The sequence below is a fragment of the Neoarius graeffei genome, chromosome 1, assembly GCF_027579695.1.
Source record: "Neoarius graeffei isolate fNeoGra1 chromosome 1, fNeoGra1.pri, whole genome shotgun sequence".
Lineage (NCBI taxonomy): Eukaryota > Metazoa > Chordata > Actinopteri > Siluriformes > Ariidae > Neoarius > Neoarius graeffei.
This window is the reverse complement of record NC_083569.1, coordinates 76,959,134-76,981,713: the sequence shown is the minus strand read 5'-3', so window position 1 is coordinate 76,981,713 and position 22,580 is coordinate 76,959,134. Positions and strand designations below refer to the sequence as shown.

At 43.2% G+C, this 22,580-nt stretch overlaps 1 protein-coding gene across 6 annotated transcripts in view; it reads right to left on the bottom strand.

The window, feature by feature from the left end:
• Positions 1-21,505, bottom strand: part of clcn5b (chloride channel, voltage-sensitive 5b) — a 59,933-nt gene extending 38,428 nt beyond the window's left edge. For 5 of the 6 annotated variants that reach the window (XM_060929302.1, XM_060929555.1, XM_060929466.1 and 2 more), the window contains exons 1-2: positions 21,228-21,505; positions 14,778-14,915 (exon numbers count right to left, since the gene is read on the bottom strand). In XM_060929302.1, coding sequence (XP_060785285.1) covers positions 14,778-14,907 — 130 coding nt within the window. In that variant the 5' untranslated portion in view covers positions 14,908-14,915; positions 21,228-21,505. The remainder of the gene's footprint in view (positions 1-14,777; positions 14,916-21,227) is intronic. The other variant, XM_060929388.1, reaches the window with a different exon arrangement.
• Positions 21,506-22,580: the final 1,075 nt, after the last annotated feature.

The window sequence follows — 22,580 nt, the reverse complement described above, 5'->3', positions numbered from 1 at the left end:
CTCCTCGTTATTCATGAAAGCTAATAACCACAGATGCTGGATCACAACCCAAAAAGGGGGGGGGGGGGGGCACGACACATCATGCAAAAGTTTTGAGACCCTTTTAAAATACCCCACGTGCCTGTCTGTAGTGAGAAGGAATATATTTAAACAAATGTTTAACTTTACGGACTGAACATTAAATTGCTGGGCGGCACGGTGGTGTAGTGGTTAGCGCTGTCGCCTCACAGCAAGAAGGTCCGGGTTCGAGCCCCGGGGCCGGCGAGGGCCTTTCTGTGTGGAGTTTGCATGTTCTCCCCGTGTCCGCGTGGGTTTCCTCCGGGTGCTCCGGTTTCCCCCACAGTCCAAAGACATGCAGGTTAGGTTAACTGGTGACTCTAAATTGAGCGTAGGTGTGAATGTGAGTGTGAATGGTTGTCTGTGTCTATGTGTCAGCCCTGTGATGACCTGGCGACTTGTCCAGGGTGTACCCCGCCTTTCACCCGTAGTCAGCTGGGATAGGCTCCAGCTTGCCTGCGACCCTGTAGAACAGGATAAAGCGGCTAGAGATAATGAGATGAGATAATACTTAAGTATTTTTAAAAGCAAGTACTTCAGTACTTTAAGTTAAAGTAAAAATTTGACTGGACAACTTTCACTTGTATCGGAGTAACATTTGACCAGTGGGATCTGTATTTGACTTAAGTAATGAAGTTGGGTACTTTGTCCACATCTGCATAAAACAGCAGGTGGATGGGTGTTCCTAATAAAGTGGCCAGTGAGTGTATAGTTCCTGACAAAATTGGTATAAGTGAGAATTGCGATCTCAGTTCCGAGCCAAAAAAAAAAAAAGTCCGATTTCACTGCAAATCTAGCAACCCTACCCTGCCCGACTATTCTTACCAGATAAGCATGCAAAATCAGAGCTACAGCTTCACAGATAAGAGCTGAATTTTCTCAATTTTATATTATAAAGTAAAATCCAGTGAATTTCTTTCACTTCTCAATTCTTTGTCATCAGTCATCTGATGTCTCCCAGAACTCTAAAAGCTTCAGTTCCTGTTATTAGTTCCCATTTGCCACTTTTGAAACACTGAAGGGACTCTTGAAACAATGAGTGTGTGCATTTTGGTTCAATATTAAAATCCATTTTAAAAGACTTACACAACAGTTAGTTCCAGTCCACTAGTTTGATTGATCGAGCTGCATTGCAAGAGTGCTAATATTTCACATAGCAGTGAGATGCTTCACTCTGTCTGTCTGTCGCGCCACCATCTGCTTCCTACATGTAAAAATTCCACTTCCTAGTTCGAAATGGTTACTACACTAGTGCGACCAACATCATAATATACCAAACTGTCATTTTCAAGAATATACAGTGGAGGAAATAATTATTTGATCCCTTGCTGATTTTGTAAGTTTGTCCACCGACAAAGAAATGAACGTTCTATAATTTTAATGGTAGGTTTATTTTAACTGTGAGAGACAAAACATCAAAAAGAAAATCCAGAAAATAACTTCATAAAAAAAATATATAAACTGATTTGCATTTCTTTGAGTGAAATAAGTATTTGAACCCTCTAGCAAACAAGACTTAGTATTAGGTGGCAAAACTCTTGTTGGCAAGCACAGCGGTCAGATGTTTCTTGTAGTTGATGACCAGGTTTGTGCACATGTCAGGAGGAATTTTGGTCCACTCCTCTTTGCAGATCATCTCTAGATCATTAAGGTTTTGAGGCTGTCACCTCGCAACTCGGAGCTTCAGCTCCCTCCATAGGTTTTCTATGGGATTAAGGTCCGGAGACTGGCTAGGCCACTCCATGACCTTAAATGTGCTTCTTCTTGAGCCACTCCTTTGTTGCCTTGGCTGTGTGTTTTGGGTCATTGTCGTGCTGGAAGACCCATCCACGACCCATTTTCAGTGTCCTGACAGAGGGAAGGAGGTTGTCACTCAGGATTTTACGGTACATGGCCGCGTCCATTCTTCCGTTGATGCGGTGAAGTAGTCCTGTGCCCTTAGCAGAGAAACACCCCCAAAGCATAATGTTTCCACCTCCATGCTTGACAGTGGGGATGGTGTTCTTCAGGTCATAGTCAGCATTTTTCTTCGTCCAAACATGGCGAGTTGAGTTAATGCCAAAGAGCTCGATTTTGGTTTCATCTGACCACAGCACCTTCTCCCAATCACTCTCAATCATTCAGGTGTTCATTGGCAAACTTCAGACGGGCCTGCACATGTGCCTTCTTGAGCAAGGGGACCTTGCGGGCACTGCAGGATTTTAATCCATTACGGCGTAATGTGTTCCCAATGGTTTTCTTGGTGACTGTGGTCCCAGCTGCCTTAAGATCATTAACAAGCTCCTCCCGTGTAGTTCTAGGCTGATCTCTCACCTTTCTCATGATCATTGATACCCCACGAGGTGAGATCTTGCGTGGGGCCCCAGACCGGGGTCGATTGATAGTCATTTTGTCTCCTTCTCACCCAGCATCTTGCTTATGGTTTTGTAGCCCAGTCCAGCCTTGTGCAGCTCTACAATCTTGTCCTTGACATCCTTAGACAGCTCTTTGGTCTTGCCCATGTTGGAGAGGTTGGAGTCTGATTGATTGATTGATTCTGTGGACAGGTGTCTTTTATACAGGTGTCAATTTAAGACAGCTGTCTTTAATGCAGGTAACGAGTTGATTAGGAGTGTCTAACTGGTCTGTGGGAGCCAGAACTCTTAATGGTTGGTAGGGGATCAGATACTTATTTCACTCAACGAAATGCAAATCAATGTATATATTTTATAAAATGTGATTTTCTGGATTTTCTTTTTGATATTCTATCTCTCACTGTTAAAATAAACCTGCCCTTAAAATTAGACCACTGGTGCCATGGTGGCGGCCCGCGGGCCGGATCCGGCCCGAATGAACATCTAATCCGGCCCCCTTGCTGATGGCCCTCTAATCGTTCGGCCGGCAGAGAGCCATCAATGTCTGCCGCACCCCATCGAACAGTTATTACAGAACAATTACCTGTCTTTCACTGCCGATCGCATTGACGTCAGAGGCGGAGATTTGCCTGATGGCGCCTGCCATTTGCATCGGTCCAATTCGCGCCACAGACTGTTTAAAATTATCTGAAAATGACATCCACCAGGGCCTTCCCTATCACACCGATGAGCGTTGGTTGAGCCGAGGCGCAGTGCTCAAACGGTTCTACAGATTGCGCAAAGAGATAGCCGAGTTCATGCAGGCTAAAGGGAAGCCTGTGGAGGAATTGGACGACACCGAATGGACCAGGGACCTTGCCTTTTTAGTGGACATTACCGAACACCTGAACTTATTGAATGTTAATATGCAAGGTCGCAACAAACTCGTTACCGAGTATTACGACGGTGTCCGTGCGTTTCAACGTAAACTTGCGTTATGGAAGGCACAGCTCTGTCAGCGCAATGCAGCCCACTTCCCCTGTTTGAAATCTCTGTCTGTCAGTCATCAGAGCATGGACAAGTATGCAAACTTGCTTTCCGGTCTCATGCACGAGTTTGCCAATCGATTCACGGTTTTCACTGAACTGGAAAAGGACTTTGCGTTTTTTGGCTCTCCATTCACCACGGATGCTTCCGAGGTCCCCGAGGCGATGCAAATGGAACTGATAGACTTGCAATGCTGCACGCGGTTGAAGGACATGTACAAATCTGTTGGTATTGAATCATTCTACCAATCGTTGCCACCTGAGTACCCGACTATCACTGCATTTGCAGGTAAAATACTCTATGTTTGGGACAACATATTTACGTGAGCAGGCATTTTCAGTTATGAATATTAATAAATCGAAAATGCGCAATCGTATGACACATGGACATCTCAATGATGTCATGAAAATAGCCACGGCCCAGAGCCTGTCCCCCAATGTGGACAAGCTGGTGAAAAATAAAAGGCTTCTGGCTTCGACATGTAAAATGTAGCTGGCTTGTCTGCCCATGTAACATAGTGCTGTGAAGTAATGATTGGGAGGGTATGTTTGTGGGAGTGGGAGTTTGTGGGAGTTGTTTAAGTTAATGTACCATCTGTTATTTATGTCTTTTTATTATTAAGTTCTAGTGAATATTTAGTCACTTGGCCTGTTGGTGAAGTACTTAACCTTGGCACATCTTTTGACTTCTTTAGGGCTACTTAGGGCCATCTTTTTTAATTGGTCTAATTAGGCCTGTGTATTGACATGGTTTTATGTGCAAGTTCTCAATAAATCTGATCAAAGTAATTTACAGTTTAGTTGTGTTTTTATGTGTCCTTGTCCATTTTGTTGTTTTTTTATTATTTAAAAAAACAAACATTTATAAATAATATTTATATTCATAAATGATATCAAATAGTATGTCTATTTGTTTAGTGTTTGGTCTTGTCACGCCGGTAATGCGGCCCCCTGAGGTCCCACTTGAAAACAATCTGGCCCCCTGACCAATTTCACCCTGGCACCCCTGAATTAGACTGTTCATATCTTTGCCAGTGGGCAAACTTAGAAAATCAGCAAGGGATCAAATAATTATTTCCTCCACTGTAACTTTTGACGTATAATATGAAAGCTCATCAGATGAAAAGGATGAAGGGACACCAATTTTACCAGAAGCTCCTTTAATGAGAATGTACAAAATCACTGTGAACTAGCTAGCCAGATATACAAAGTGAGAGTGGCTTCTTTGGGATCCATGTCCACTTGTGGAGTAAAAATAAACAGTGCCGAGTTTCCCAAAAGCATCGTAGCACAAAGATCATCGTTAAATGGCAAAGCGAGTAGCACAATCAACACTCTCTCTCCTAGTTAAGATGCTCTTAGCGTCAAGAGCAGGGGTGGGCAAACTTTTTGGCTCAGGGGCCACATTGACTTTTGAAATTTGCCAGGCGGGCCGGGCCAACACCAAATTCATACATATCGAACATAAACCGGAAAAGCTTTAGTGTTATTGTAAGGCCTTCACTGACAGAGACCCAAATGCAGATCAGATTGACATTTATTTTAGTTCTCAGTCAACAAAGGCAGAGCAGAAAAATGCTTGCAGTTCAATAGATTGGCACTGGATCCATCCAGAAAAGTAACACACACACACACACACACGTGACAGTAAGAAAAGTAGCACACTTAATTCTTAAATTACATCTTTGAGCTGCCAGGATGAGTAGGATGCCAGTGTATTTGTATATTTGTATCATTTTATACATACAAATAAATTGCATATCATTAAATTGAACTAAATTACATATCAGTACATATCATTTTTGTACATTTCACTGAATTCGTAGATTTACACCGGAGTGTTTTTTTTTTAACCATCCACTTCCAGCCTGCCAGTACAACCAACCACCATTAGTAGGAGAGGTACCACACCATTCCAAAATGTTTGCAGTTCAACAGTTTGGGTACCACACCATGCCAACATGTTTGCAGTTCAACAGTTTGGGTACCACACCATGCCAACATGTTTGCAGTTCAACAGTTTGGGTACCACACCATGCCAACATGTTTGCAGTTCAACAGTTTGGGTACCACACCATGCCAACATGTTTGCAGTTCAACAGTTTGGGTACCACACCATTCCAAAATGTTTGCAGTTCAACAGTTTGGGTACCACACCATGCCAACATGTTTGCAGTTCAACAGTTTGGGTACCACACCATGCCAACATGTTTGCAGTTCAACAGTTTGGGTACCACACCATGCCAACATGTTTGCAGTTCAACAGTTTGGGTACCACACCATGCCAACATGTTTGCAGTTCAGTGGTTTGGCACTGGATCCATCCAGCCCACAAAATCAAACAAAACAGCTCAAGAAAGCAAAAAACTCCAAACTGGTTTTCAGGTTCAAAGTCACTCACTGAAATATTTCCAGTCCTCAAAAAATCAAAACACAGGTTCCAAATTCCAAAAGGCCACTCATAGATCAGAATAACCTCCACAGGCAAAAGTCCAGGAACAGATATAAGCAGAAGCAAGGTCAGCTGCTCATAATACACCTATAATAGCAGACAGGGACATAAATGAGGGGCGGAGCAGACACCCAAAAGCACACACTACTTAAAAACAAACACCAGCACTACAGCAGCCACCCACGACAACCAAAATTACTAAGAGTTATACTTTTTATATTATGTCTGTAAACATGTGACTACCATCTTATTACAGCTCCAACATAGTTTTAAAAAGAGAAAGTGTTAATACTCACATTCACTCAGCAACCGCTGAGCTGTATTCGTCCGTGCTTGCGCTGACTGGTTGTTAGCATAATTAGCATGCTTGGAGGAAAAGTGCCGTTTGATGTTATATTCCTTTAAAACTGCAACGGTTTCTTTGCAAATAAGGCATACAGCCTTTGATCGGACTTCAGCAAAAAAATATTTAGTTGTCCATTCTTTATTGAACACCCTGCACTCACTGTCCACTTTTCTTTTTTTAGGACCACTCATTGTAAAGTTTTATCCTGTGTTCTCGAGATCATCAGTGGCACGGGCGCCAGAATGACTTCCATGGCACGCGCTGCACCACTCTGCAAATGTAATCTCGCGTGAATACGACTGACTGGAAAGACGGATCTCTAGAACACCTGTCTACGTGATAACACTGACGCTTATAGTTTATAGATCTGCTCAATCGTGTTTATATGATTGTCTTCCACAGGCCGGATTAAAAACGCCAACGGGCCGGATGTGGCCCGCGGGATGTAGTTTGCCCACCTCTGGTCAAGAGGCTTTTTGGAAACCCGCCACAGAACATTTGGCCATATTGTGTCTGAAATGTCACTTACTCTGTATTCATTTCTTGTTTATATGAAGGCAATATCACACTCGAGGTCGTGCCGTTGTACTGAATATCAGCACTGCTGTGAGCATCGACTACAGAATCACAGACGTGCCGATATTCAGTACAACAGCACAACTTCGAGTGTGATTGCTTCATTAACACACTGACGAGTAAATAGTATATATTTTGGCTATTATCATTACATATAAGAATACCTACAAGCCACGCCCACAAGTGAGAACAGTAACAGTCACTAAACCTCCATAATAGACCTCGAGTAAAGATTGACTATAAACAAAGATCAGATTATAATGGATTGGACATTGTGAATTGTTTCAAGGTCCCTCCTTCTGCTCACTAGTATAAATCGTTCATTTAAAAAAACACAACTTACAGGACTATTCATTTATGATATGTTACTGGGTTTTTTTCGTTTCCGGTTGAGAGTATGTCGTGTGCGTTCTGGCTGCCGCTTCTTACCGGAGCTTTTTTTATTTTATTTCTTTTTCTATTTTCATTTATTTATTTATTTTTTTCTGTGTGTTTGTGTAGTTTGATGTTTGAGTGTTTTGTCCGCCGGTTGTGGTGTAGCAGCTCCGGACCCAGTTTTGGGCGTCGGTTCCCTCCAGGCCTTGGTTCGCCGTGGGCAATGCCTGTGCTCCCAGCTGTGGACTGCAGTGAGCCTGTTGCTCATTTTACATCGTGGTTGTCCAGCGCTCTGTGCTTTTAACGCCTGGCGTGATGTTCCGAGCGATGTTGCTCGGTGGCGTCGCAGCGGCTGTGCAGGTGGTTTGGGACACACCAGCGCTCTGCATGGCGGAGCTTCTCTGCTCGCTGTGTGGATCCATGGCGTGGTGTTGAGCGATGTTGCTGACGGCGTCGGTGCTGGAGATGTGGGACTCGTTTTCGTGCGCCTTTTGGTGGGACTGTGGCTGCTACACCACGGGAATTACGTCCTGACCCCTACTCGGTGGACTTTTTACTTTTTTAATTTTTTATTATTTTATTTATTTATTTATTTTTTTTCTTTGTCTATAATTGTAAAGCGTCCTTGGGTTTCTTGAAAGGCGCTATATAAATTTAACTTATTATTATTATTATTATTAGAACTAAATTTCACAGATTTTATGAAATCAAAAGGCCGTCTACTTTTAAGTAGACACCATATAGCCAATTTTTCTATTTGTAAGTGCAACACATGCCCCTTTTCCACCAAAGCAGTTCCAGGGCTGGTTCGGGGCCAGTGCTTAGTTTGGAACCGGGTTTTCTGTTTCCACTGACAAAGAACTGGCTCTGGGGCCAGAAAAACCGGTTCCAGGCTAGCACCAACTCTCTGCTGGGCCAGAGGAAAGAACCGCTTACGTCAGTGGGGGGGTGGAGTTGTTAAGACCAACAACAATAATAAGACCGCGAAAGATCGCCATTTTTAAGCGACGAGAAGCAGCAGCTGTACAAACGCGAAGTCATACATTATTATTGTTGTTGTTGCTGCTTCTTCCGTGTTGTTTTTGCTTCAATATTCGCGCCAAGGTTTATGCAAACGTAGCGACGTAACTGACATATACAGCGACATAATGACGTATACAACAACGTAACTGACGTGTACAGCGACGTAATGACGTGTCTTCCCTTAGCACCGCGAGCTATGGAAAAGCAAACTGGTTCTCAGCTGGCTCGCAAGTTGAACGAATTGTGAACCAGCACCAGCCCCGAACCAGCCCTGGAACTGATTTGGTGGAAAAGGGGTAACTGAGAACATGTAACCAACCACACGTTGGTGCCTTCTTACATTTTCTCAGTGTGGTAACTTACCTTCATTTGTTATGAATATTTTTGTCTCGATCATTAATTGCTGCCTTGTTAAAGTAATGTATATTGTCCTATGTCCTTTTAGTATTTCTGTAATTTTTAGATAGCGTAGCTTATTAATAAGTAGGGGTTAGGTCGCAATTGGGATAAAAGTTTTGTTCCTTTCCCCAGTCACACCTCTTTATTACCTCGCCCGGGACGGAGTCCACCGAGGGCGAGGTATTGTTTCCAGTGGGGTTTGTTTGTTTGTTAGTTAATGATATTCCGGGAAAACGGCTGGACCAATCTTCATGAAACTTTCAGGATCGATGGGCATTGGTCTCAAATAGAGCCTCCAACATTTTGAGGGTCATCCAGTCAAGGTCACCAAAAAGGTCAAAGTCGTTTGTTCATGGTTATCTTCCTTTATATTCATTCAGATGTATTCTGATTGGCTGAGAGCAGTACCGTTTGTGAATGAGAATTAGAATCAGAACCATGTTTATTGGCAAGTATGTTCACACACAAGGTCAAAATCAAGGTCACCAAAAAGGTCAAAATCGTTTTTTTCGCAATATCGTCCTTCATATTCATCACAAGTGCTACCGGGCGAGGTTTGTTTTGCCTGGCAACACTTTAGTTTTTCTTTGTTAGATGTATGTAACTATTTTTTGATATCTTAGTTTCTCAGTATTTTATTGTCAATTTGTGATGAAGCCATGAAACAAAACTAAACTAAACTAAACTAAACTAAACTAAAAACATGGCGCTGAATGCAGCTTTGGACCAAGCCTTTATTTTGGATTCCACCGGAGAAGTGTGGAGTTAAAACACAAGCAAAGACATTTCCACAGGTCAGAGATGGCCTAAGAATAAGTGGTTATCCACAGAACATACTGTGGCAGGACAGTTGAGTTGTGTAGACAAGAGGATCAGTAAACATCACAGATCGGTTACAATAAGATTGTGTCGGAGTACACTGTGATCTTGTCAGGACACTAACAGAGTGTTGAGGAGAAGGACAGAAATATTAAAAAAAAGATAAAGAGCTCGGAAAAGCATATTCACCATGAATGTGCGCTGACTCAGTTATTTGGTTTCTCCAGGGCTACGCTCTTGTGCAATTCTCATTCCTGGACGTATCCAAAGCCACACAACTCAGAGAGCATGGGAAACAGCTCAGATTGGCCAATAGTGTTCCTGAGAACTATATCAGAAATCAGTGACCTTTGACCTTGCCTGACCTGTGATGCTGACAATCAGTCCACATGGGACCAGGAACTGTGGGAGAGAAGAGTGTGGATGCGACTCTCTGCATGACCTAGTGTTACTGCTGTGTTGCAATAAGAGTAAAATACTGAATGTTTTTCCTGGCAATTGACGCACTGAAGGAACAAAAACAAGTTCCTGATCTCTGAGGTGGGATTTAAAAAAAAGAGTGCAGTGTGTTTAACCTCGTCAGTATTGTCTCTCTCATTATCAAGTTACAACAATATATATATTATTATACATACAGGACACTTTTTCCATGGAATAAAACACGTGTTCTATTCCCTTCTAGCGGGTTCCAGTCATTTGGTTATTGTTAGCGTATCGCTTATCCTACGTGTATTACATCACTCTATCCAATGGAGAATGAGCGTTGAATATGGTTTACGATATTGCATGGTTGTCAAGACAACATGACATTACACACCGGAGATGTAAAACTTCTGCGCTAGCGAGCAACAATTTGTAAAACAAACATGGCCGGCAGGTTTGCTTCGTTAAATATGGAAGATTTTGAGAGAATTTTGAAAGAGAAAGACACTTTGAACACCCAAAAGGAATGTATAATAATAATTTAAAAATTGGCTGGCCTTTTTTCATGGTATATCAGATATATTATGTGCAATAATATAGGCCCTAAACTATTTTTATGCATACTTTTATTTATATATATATATATATATATATATATATATATATATATATATATATATATATATATATATATATATACACACACACACACACAGTCTACCTGTAATGTGCAATTTTTCTGAGCCTCTCAATAAGGCAATTTTTCTATACTTTTTCACAGTAGATAATGCAAATAGCCCTCTGTATTTAATCCTTCGTTTGTCTAATTTTTATTTCAGTTTTGTTATCTGTTTGACATTTTCTTGCTACTGTAACACGTGAATTTCCCCGATGTGGGATGAATAAAGTGAATCTAATCTAATCTAATATTCCATTCAGCTAGCTGCATGATATTGAACTCGTCGTCAACTCATTCAGTATCATGCTAGCTGAATGGAAGATATCTGATACAGCATGAAAAAAAGCCAGCCAATATTATTTAAATATTTTGTTTTAAATTTGATTACTGAATGAGATGGGCAGGACATGAGGTTCCTAAGCTCCTGTAAGTCACCCTGACAATCCTGTACGAGTAATTTGAAGTCAGGTCAGACCCGGTGGGAAATTTGTACACATTCAGCAGTTCATATATAATGGACATCATTAAACCCCAAATTTCAGTGTGAAAGAAGCCATGACATTGAACCGGCAACCCTTTAGGCCCAAAGGCTGCTTCTCTAACCTTTAGGCCATGGCTGTCTAGGTTTATAAAACACAAATAAAACATGGATCAGGTAATAAAAACACCTATGAAGCAACTTGAGTTGATTTATCTTTCTACGCTCCATTTTACCTCACTAAACTTAGTGGGCTACGAGACACAATCATATACGCAAGCACCCCTGTGAGATTATGATGGAGCAAACGAGAGATTTTTGTCCTTCACCTCACTCAGGAACTGCGATAGTCAACAATAAAGCCATTTTATTCTGGAAAAACTGTACTACTGAGGAAACAGCAACAGATAACGATCTCCCCAGTGCTTTGACTTTACTTTTTAGAGCCATTTCCGAACTATTACAGAGTAGTATTGTGTCCGCAGTGCTCAATGCCATCCTTACTCCCTACGCCCAGATCCCCTAGAACAATGGACAAAAGGACTACAGACTAACAGCCAATCACTGGTTTTTATTTGGGCCTTTGACTGCACTTAAAGCGACATCACAAAATAAATTTCGGGATATTAATCATAAGGTTTTCATTTTGTGATGTGCATTTGTTAATAATAAAAGCTACTGGCCTGAGAGTGGAGGCCACATCATTTGGACATTTTGCAAAACAGATCAATCTCTGTTTCAGGAAAAAAAAAAAAGCAATGAATTATCTTTGCATGCTTTTCAGCTGCACGAGAGTCCTATTTTCAGTCGGACTATTTACATGCTTAGTTATAGAATTATTCAATCAGCCAATCACGTGGCAGCAGAACAATGTATACCTATCATGCATACCATGGGACGGTTGTTGGTGCCAGATTTCCCAGTGGCAAACCTGGAACATATTTCAGCACTAGACGTAAAGACATTCAGGACCGGTTAAAAATGAGATCAAATCGATATTAAGTAAACAGGGTTCGTTCTTTCTTTAAATCCAACCACCTGTCTTTCAACCTTCCCAACAATTATCAGTGGAATGATAACCTACCATCCCAAAACCAAACACTAAGATGATCTCTTCCTCTTCTCCTTTTGTAGCCGCTGCTTTTAGCACAAAACACTGATCTAATTTCACTGCAGGAAGCACAGACATGTTACAAACTCCTCACCTTTACAGTACAATGGAAAAGCAGAACCATAAAAATCATAAAAACCCTTCCCCAATGCTCTTTCTGACTCTCCCTTTCTTGATCTAGTCAATGAAGGGAAAAAATTAACTGATATAATTTCCCCTGAATGGGTAAGACGACGTCACATTGCTCTGAGCTCCGTCAGGACATCCATCCATCCGTCCAGCCATCCATTTTTTGCCGCTTATCTGGATCCGGGTCATGGGGGTAGCAGCCTAAGCAGAGCAGCCCAGACTTCCTTCTCCCTAGCCACCTCCACCAGCTCTTCCAGGGGAATACCAAGGTGTTCCCAGGCTAGCCGAGAGATGTAATCTTTCCAGCGTGTCCTGGGTCTGCCCCGGGGTCTCCTCCCAGTGGGGCATGCCCAAAGAACCTCCCCTGGGAGGTGTCCAGGGGGCATCCTAACAAGGTGTCCGAACCACCTCAACTGACTCTTTTCGATGTAGAGGAGCAGCAGTTCTACTCAGAGTCTCTCCCAAATGACCGAGCTTCTCACCCCGTCTCTAAGGGAGAGCCCAGCCACCCTACGGAGAAAACTCATTTCCACCGCTTTTATCTGCGATTTCATTCTTTCAGTTACTACCCACAGCCCGTGACCACAGGCGAGAGCAGGAATGTAGATGGACCAGTAAATTGAGAGCTTTGCCTTTTGGCTCAGCTCTCTCTTCACCACAACAGACCAGTTTAGCGTCCACATCACTGCGGACGCTGCCCCGATCCGTCTGCCCAACGCCCGCTCCCCCCTACCCTCACCCATGAACAAGACCCCTAGATACTTAAACTCTTCCACTTGAGGTAGCAACTCCCCCCGACCCGAAGTAGGCACTCCACCTGTTTCCGGCTGAACACCATGGCCACGAACTTGGAGGTGCTGATCCTCATCCCAGCCACGTCACACTCGGCTGCAAACCATCCCAGTGCATGCTGTAGGTCACAGATTGATGAAGCCAACAGGACCACATCATCCGCAAAAAGCAGAGACACAATCCTGATGCCACCAAACCGGACACCCTCCGCCCATTGAGCCTTAATGTTTCTTAAATGTCTCTGAGCCCCCCCCCCACACACACACCCACACTCTTGTTCGTCTGTCTTTGTGGGGACACTCACTGATAATGCATTCCCTAGCCCTTTACCCTAACCTTAAAGGAGAACTGAAGTCATTTTTAAACTTGCTTTATTTCTTAATTAACGTGTTATTCAATTACGTTTTCGGTTTTAGTAACCTTATATCGTGACTCGTATTGGCAACTAATTGCAATTAAATATGATACTTATCGGCCTATTCGGTTTTTAGCCGTGTTGAATTTAGTTCGTTTGGTCCGCGGCAGGCGTCGCTTATCCGTGCGATCTTCACGAGACTTATGCGAGACTTAGAAACGTGAAGTGTCAGCCAGGTGTCAGTGCCGCCATTTTGAAAACTGTTTTCCAAACGAAATATTGCACAAAAACGAGTTTAAATGACGATTACTGCCTACTTTTTTCAAACTTTCCTGATTGCTGTCAAAACAAACAAAACTTCCGGCTTGATTACGTCAGCATTTGAAAGAGGGCGCGCGCGTCTTTTGACAACGTTGGCAGACGTCGGTCACTTTGATTTCCGCTGTATGTTTTACTTCTGTCCTACGATGTCTCACACAGGTCTCAGCGAATCTCGTTTACAGCCACTGCTTTGACATATGGGCTGATATATTACAGAGCATATTTCAAACACTCAGAACTTGCTCTAGCAGCGACAAAATAAGTGTCAGAAATGCATTCCTATATTTTATAACGGAGTGTCAGCGACAGAAGGAAGAAAAATGTGTCTTGCATCATTCAGGCAGACAAAATAACACTTCAATCCTGAAAGAGTGAACTTCCTCATCCTCTAATGAAATGTGTTTGACATCATCAAAATGTCACCAGTATCTAAAAAGCAGAAATGTGGAGAGAGGACATACTGTCTGTACTGGACATGTTACATGTTATGGATTTAACAATGCCATTAGAGAACCATGAAACACATGCACAAGCATTAAAAGCGTGATGATCATCTCCAAGTTCAAATCTCATCGTTCTGCCATTACCATGTGTACATTACATACTGATTGCGTGCCTAATTGTAATTACAAAGGGGCTTTATAAAAGTACACCATTAAATGTGTGTTAATTAACTCGCCTGGATTACGTTTTGGCACTTTCCCATTGTACACGTTCATAATGCAACAGTTAGAGATGAATGCCAGCTCGAAAAGGTTTTAGTCCCAAAGCTGCTTCTCTAATCTTTAGGCCATGGCTACCTCAAAATACAACTACAAGCAAATACCATTTATTTATTGCAGTTACTTTTATTTGACATGCACCCTGGCAAAATTTTATCTGCCTTGCTGAAGAATTTTTGTGCCAAGCTCATCTATCAAACAAAGCAAGATATTTTGGGCATGCGGACAGAATAAAAGCAGAGGAACAGAGAAAAGAAAGAGAAATTTGCCTTCAGAATATAGCAAAGACTGCCAGAACTTTCTACATGAAGTAAAACAAAAGTTTTGTGTTGCGTTCTTACCTTGGCCGTGGTTGTTCTCGTCATTAGGTAGATCTTCAAGGAGACCGTGATCAGTGGCACTGAGGTCAACCAGATCATCATCACTGCTTCCACTGCTGTAGTTGTCATTATAAAAGCCGCCGTTCTCCATCTGCTTTCCTTCCACAGCACAAACAAGCAAATGGGATTATGAGGAGTAAATCAGTGATACACAGTGCAAACTAGAGGAGCCTGACTCCTGCTCCTGGAGGTCCAGAGTGTGGGAACGTTAAGTGACTCCCAGTTATAAATGGCCATCAAAAATGGGATGTGCTCAATCTATGAATTATGAACCTAGGAAACAGTACATGAAGCTAACAGACACAAGAAGCAGGAAACATGTTACATTTAACAGTTATTCCACGAAATCGAGTCGTACATGAGCTGATAGCCGATGAGGCGCGTAGTGCCGAGTTAGCTATAAGCCATGTACAACGAGATTGAGTGGAATAATTGTTTTCTTATATCCATATTCACTGGACTTTGAGAAAAAGAGCATTTTTATTTTTTGCAAATTCGATAAATAAAAACTTTAAACAAACTGGTGAAATGACTGTCACAATTTGTGAAAAATACTATAAGAATCTTCTTATTCTTTTGGCTGCTCCCGATTAGGAGTCACCACAGCGGATCTTTCGTCTCCGCTGCTCCCTGTTTTCCGCACAGGGCCATAGCCAGCATTTTAAAATCACCGAGGTCCGTGATGCGCAAAGCGCACGCTGAAAAATTTGACATATTTAAATGAGAGGGGTGAATTGCACATCACACAAGAGATCTATTCCTGAAATTACTTTTAATGGTGTTTGAAATGAATATCATCAGTTTTGAAAAAAAAAAAAAAAAAAAAACATGTATGTGGCAAGAGTAAGAATAATTTAAGCTTGTTTAATGGTTTGATCTGGCCCAAGCAATGAGGACAAAAGATACCCTAACCATGTAGCCTATGAAACTAAGATACATTAACAATCTGGCATCCGTTACACCTACACACAAAAAGATTCTGGAGAAAAAAAAAAAAAATCAGTATACAGCACCATGTTTTAGGCAAAGTTATCCAAGGCAAACATAAGTTGAAACTTTCCACTCTATTGCTTTGGCTTATCGAATGATTCATTTTTAAAATCACAAAGAAGGCAGGCTACAACTCCGCTGCTTCGAAAATGTAAATTTAACAGCTTGATGAAAGTGCGCTGATGGTTCCCATGAAAAAAACGTGTCTCCTGCACTGTGTTCCTCCCCCGTGGTCTCAGAGCCACGCACACGAAACAGACACAGAAGACAGAATCAACGTTTAACATAATTAACAATGCACTTTTTACGGAGACGTTTTAATGTTATTCTTTTTTTTTTATCCAGTTGAATATTTAGCGTATAAATGTATTTTCAGCTCTTAAAAATGACCGAGGTCCGGACCGCGGGGGCCTCATAGCTGGCTGCGGCCACGCTTCTGCATCCTTCTCTACCACATCCGCCACTTTCATGTCCTCTCTCACCACATCCATGTATCTCCTCTTTGGCCTTCCTCATTTTTGTTTGCCTGGCAGCTCCATCCTCAACATTCTCCTTCCAACATGCTCTGCATCTCTTCTCAGGATGTGCCCATACCATCTCAGTCTCATCTCTCTTAGCTTCATTCCCAAGCTCTCCACATGTGCCGTCCCTCTGATGTACTCGTTCCTTATCCTGTCCAACCTCCCATCGCAAACCTTATATTTTATATATAAGGGAGCGAAACATGGATTTGAAAGAGCAATGTTGTTTGTTTCTGTCCTATTACAAGCACAGTCAGAGCAAAACACACTTTTTCCAACTCCACAGACACCCAAATGACTCACACACCACAAGCTGACTTCATTCAACAAAAAACATTGTTTCATTAAAGGAAAACTCCACCTTGACGCACATTAAATGTCTTTATATCAAAATAAGTCTAATGTGGTCAGTGATTGTGGTGCTAATTTGTTCCTGCGAAGAGTTAGCAGTTGTGTGCTGCTCCAATATCACAGAGGGAAACTCAAATGGTGCCACAATGGTGTACATGGCAACAGTCAGGTTTCACTGTTAGCACCTAAAAGCAAAAATGCAAGAGCTCCCCCCTCCCCCCCAAACTCCTCACACACCCACCCACCATTTTCCAGACACGTACAACAGCATGAATGAGAAATCCAACATGACCCAGCAAACCAGGGACTCAAAGTCCCAGAGTGGAATGCAGAGATACACCAAGGCCTCGGCTCAGATAGTTCATGACCTATGAGATGAGATGAGACAACAAACATGATGGTGTGGACGATGATACTGGATGGTATGAAAGTTGATGCTTTGGAAGTTGATTTGTTTGAGCAGAGTGTACAGAGATGAAGCGACTGGCACCTCGAGCAGCAGGCAGTCGAACAGCATTATAATGATAACTTTTTTATTCATCTTGGGAAAAAAATATATATATGAGATGAATTTATAACAAAAACCAACAAAGTCATGGAAATACGTATCCAAAAAATGGATAACAGAGTTTGACTACATGCGGTTGTTTAGGACGCGACATGCTCTTGAGATCAAAGACTTATGTCTTTCAGTTCCTGATAATGGTATTGCAAGACAACTTTTGTTCCTAGTTGCGTACTTGTGGGCCACCATTCTTGGAAGAAACCTGCGATTCAGATGGTTAGGGTCCTTTATAATTCTTTCAAGCTCACATATGGTCACTTCATCTCTTCGTTCCTCCAGACTTGCAAGACTTGTCTTCGGTATGTCAATTATGCCCATCCAGTGATCCTGCACTTCTTGTATTTTGGGATGCCACTTCAGACCGGCGATGTGTACTCATTGTGGGTAATGTAGGAATGTGGACAGACCAATTTATCAATGAAAGAGACATAACTCATAATTATGACTGCGCAATTCCAGCCCAGGGCAGCACAGTGGTGTAGTGGTTAGCACCGTCACCTCACAGCAAGCAGGTCTTGGGTTCGAGCCCAGCGGCCAACGGAGGCCTTTCTGTGTGGAGTTTGCATGTTCTCCCCGTGTCTTTGTGGGTTTCCTCCAGGTGCTCCGGTTTCCCCCACAGCAGGTTAGGCTAATTGGTGGCTCTAAATTGACTGTAAGTGTGAATGGTTGTTTGTCTCAATGTGTCAGCCCTGCGATGACCTGGTGACTTGTCCAGGGTGTACCCTGCCTCTCGCCCATAGTCAGCTGGGATAGGATACAGCTTGCTTGCGATCCTGTAGGACAGGATAAGTGGCTACAGATAATGGGTGGATGGACGGAAATCCAGCCTGATTTTGACTAAATATTTTGTCGTGGCTGAAAAAGTTCCAGCGTCAGGCTTGGATATGAACATCTGGAATGACGAACAGGCCTTGGAGTGTGACATAAATGAAGAACACACAATGAGAAGTCAAGCAAGTCTGAATTGTTTTATTTTCTCGCCTAGTTTAAGAACTCCTACGACATCTTCTTTGATGGACAATTTCATGACCCTCCTCCCCGATGACACACAAGGACAAGAATGATGATTGGTTGGGGTCAAACTTGTAGTGTAGCCAGTCTCCCGACCAAGACACAGCAAGAATTTATGGCACTATGATTGCCTAATCTGACCTGGTGTCCATCATGAAAGACAAAAACATCTTGTCATCTGGTCCCAATATAACTTAAGATCTCATGATAGTAAGTCATAATTTTGAGAAAATGTTCTTATTATGAAATAGAACGACAGAGAGGAGGAGTATAGGAGCCTGGTGAGGGACTTTGCTGTGTGGTGCAACAGGAACCATCTGCAGCTCAACACCTCGAAGACCAAGGAGCTGGTCATTGACTTTGGGAGGTCCAGACCAAGGTCACGACCAGTTCTGATCGAGGGAGTCGAGGTGGAGGCTGTGGATTCCTACAAATACCTCGGGCTGTGGCTGGACAGCAAGTTGGACTGGACTTGCAAACACCAATCACTTATACAGGAAGGGACAGAGCAGGCTATACTTTCTTAGGAGGCTGCGGTCCTTTAACATCTGCAGGAAACTCCTGTGGATGTTCTATCAGTCCGTGGTCGCCAGTGTCCTGTTTTACACTGTGGTGTGCTGGGGGGCAGCACATCCAAGAAGGACACATCCAGGCTGGACAAACTGATCAGGCGGGCCGGCTCTGCGGTCGGCATGAAGCTGGACTCTCTGGTGACGGTGGCAGAGAAGAGGACTATGGATAAACTACTGAACATCATGGATGATGACAGTCACCCTCTGCACACCGTCATCAGCAACCAGAGGAGCCTGTTCAGTGACAGAATGCTCCTTCCCAAGTGCAGGAATAACAGACTTAAAAAATCCTTTGTCCCTCACGCCATCAAACTGTATAACTCCTCTCTGGGGTAGAGGAGGGGTAACAGGAGGACACAGGACAGAAAGAGAAGGAGCAGTAGCCTAGCCTGACAAAAAGCAATACTGGACAAATGTGCAATACCTCTCCTGCTGGACTTTTTTTTTTTTATTTGTTTATGTCTCATCTCATTATCTCTAGCCGCTTTAACCTGTTCTACAGGGTCGCAGGCAAGCTGGAGCCTATCCCAGCTGACTATGGGCGAAAGGCGGGGTACACCCTGGACAAGTCGCCAGGTCATCACAGGGCTGACACATAGACACAGACAACCATTCACACTCACATTCACACCTACGCTCAATTTAGAGTCACCAGTTAACCTAACCTGCATGTCTTTGGACTGTGGGGGAAACCGGAGCACCCGGAGGAAACCCACGCGGACACAGGGAGAACATGCAAACTCCACACAGAAAGGCCCTCGCCAGCCCCGGGGCTCGAACCCAGGACCTTCTTGCTGTGAGGCGACAGCGCTAACCACTACACCACCGTGCCGCCCTTGTTGTTTATGTAAATACTTAATTTATCTAGAAGTTCTCTATTTTCTATTCTCTGTTTATCCTGTAATGATGCTGCTGGAATATTAATTTCCCTGAGGGAACCCTCCCAAAGGGATCAATAAAAAGTTCTCATCTCATCTCATCTCATTATCTCTAGCCGCTTTAACCTGTTCTACAGGGTCGCAGGCAAGCTGGAGCCTATCCCAGCTGACTACGGGCGAAAGGCGGGGTACACCCTGGACAAGTCACCAGGTCATCACAGGGCTGACACATAGACACAGACAACCATTCACACTCACATTCACACCTACGGTCAATTTAGAGTCACCAGTTAACCTAACCTGCATGTCTTTGGACTGTGGGGGAAACCGGAGCACCCGGAGGAAACCCACGCGGACACAGGGAGAACATGCAAACTCCACACAGAAAGGCCCTCGCCGGCCACGGGGCTCGAACCCGGACCTTCTTGCTGTGAGGCGACAGCGCTAACCACTACACCACCGTGCCGCCCTTGTTGTTTATGTAAATACTTAATTTATCTAGAAGTTCTCTATTTTCTATTCTCTGTTTATCCTGTAATGATGCTGCTGGAATCTTAATTTCCCTGAGGGAACCCTCCCAAAGGGATCAATAAAAAGTTCTCATCTCATCTCATCTCATCTCATTATCTCTAGCCGCTTTAACCTGTTCTACAGGGTCGCAGGCAAGCTGGAGCCTATCCCAGCTGACTACGGGCGAAAGGCGGGGTACACCCTGGACAAGTCACCAGGTCATCACAGGGCTGACACATAGACACAGACAACCATTCACACTCACATTCACACCTACGCTCAATTTAGAGTCACCAGTTAACCTAACCTGCATGTCTTTGGACTGTGGGGGAAACCGGAGCACCCGGAGGAAACCCACGCGGACACAGGGAGAACATGCAAACTCCACACAGAAAGGCCCTCGCCGGCCACGGGGCTCGAACCCGGACCTTCTTGCTGTGAGGCGACAGCGCTAACCACTACACCACCGTGCCGCCCTTGTTGTTTATGTAAATACTTAATTTATCTAGAAGTTCTCTATTTTCTATTCTCTGTTTATCCTGTAATGATGCTGCTGGAATCTTAATTTCCCTGAGGGAACCCTCCCAAAGGGATCAATAAAAAGTTCTATCTAATCAAATCTAATCTAATCTAGAAAGCCATTACTATGACAGTACTTCCTAACTGACATAGGATCATAATTATGACAGACATTGTCATTATTATGAAATGAAACTAGTTTTTTTTTTTTTTTTAATTTTCTTTCAGGTGGCTGAAAAGGGCTTCCTAAGAGCTCCAGAGTGAAACAGATGTTACTGTAGGAGGCTATAGGATACACTGGAGATTATTACACAGCTTGAATGTCACTGAATGATATGAAGATGAAGTTACAGTTTAAATCGCACTGTAAAGGTTGACTGCATGTCCTGATCACATCAGCGTTTAAACACACCGGATTTAAAAAAAAAAAAAAAGTTTCAGAGTATAGAATTAAGTTGCAGTTTGTAACAAAAAGCTTTTCTAGAGCTACATACCTCCTTCCTGATCCGGGACAGAAGATCTGGCTTTAGAGGCGTCACAGGATCACTGGTGCTCCAGCTGCCACTCAGACATAATGAGTCTTGTGATACAGATTTCCAGTTAAACTGAAAAGTGAAGCAAACTTCCTTCTTGACAGTATCCTGGCCGCGTCCAAACCGCCTCCTGTCAGAAACACAGGTAGAAGTGCACTAGGTGGAGTAAAGAAGGCATCATCTTAAACCCTAAGTCGTGCACTTCGAAAGAAGAGAAAAAGAAGCCATTTCGGTTTCAACAGTTCTTCCGTCTAAAACTGCACACTACCGCACTAAAGAGTGCAGCCTGTATAGTGCACTCTGCTACCAGAATTGAGCACCCTATTATACAGTTTGGGACACGTCCTGGGTTAAATGGCTGATTTGTTTCAATGCTGCCACGCACTGGGTTGGTGTCTTTTAATCCATTTAATCCCAGCTGTATCAGTACTGTGACTACTGTTATTCTACAAATTGAACAGATACACACTGTATGCACTTTTACATTCAGTTTTAAAATTAAACATAAAAATGCAAGTGAAAATTCCAAGTTTCATTAAAAGTTAAAAATAGTGGACAAGTGAGGGTCTTGGCCAGAGCTGTGGGAAATCAAGTGTCAGTATATGAGCAATTCCAGCGTTATGGACGTGACACTTGAACTCAAAATGGCAACAAATGACCCAGTGCATGTTTTATTGTCTCCCAGTATTTAAACAGGTGTTGCATATTTTAAGGCTGTACCATACTGGAGAAGTGATAGAACAAGAACAATTCCCATAGTACATCTAGGGCATGCCAGAAAACGCCAATAAAAGATGCGTTATGGATGTGACAGAAAAAGTATCACTTTTCTTGGGTGACTGTACATTTTTATCAAACTCTGTGAAATTGTAAACCTAATGTCGAAATGGAGAGATTCATTTGATAGAGGGGTCCAAGGTGAATATTAAAAAATCTTCGTTTAAAATATTTTGTATTTCATGCAGAGTTTAGGAAGGAGGGCGGCACGGTGGTGTAGTGGTTAGCGCTGTCGCCTCACAGCAAGAAGGTCCTGGGTTCGAGCCCCGGGGCCGGCGAGGGCCTTTCTGTGCGGAGTTTGCATGTTCTCCGCGTGGGTTTCCTCCGGGTGCTCCGGTTTCCCCCACAGTCCAAAGACATGCAGGTTAGGTTAACTGGTGACTCTAAATTGACCGTAGGTGTGAATGTGAGTGTGAATGGTTGTCTGTGTCTATGTGTCAGCCCTGTGATGACCTGGCGACTTGTCCAGGGTGTACCCCGCCTTTCGCCCGTAGTCAGCTGGGATAGGCTCCAGCTTGCCTGCAACCCTGTAGAAGG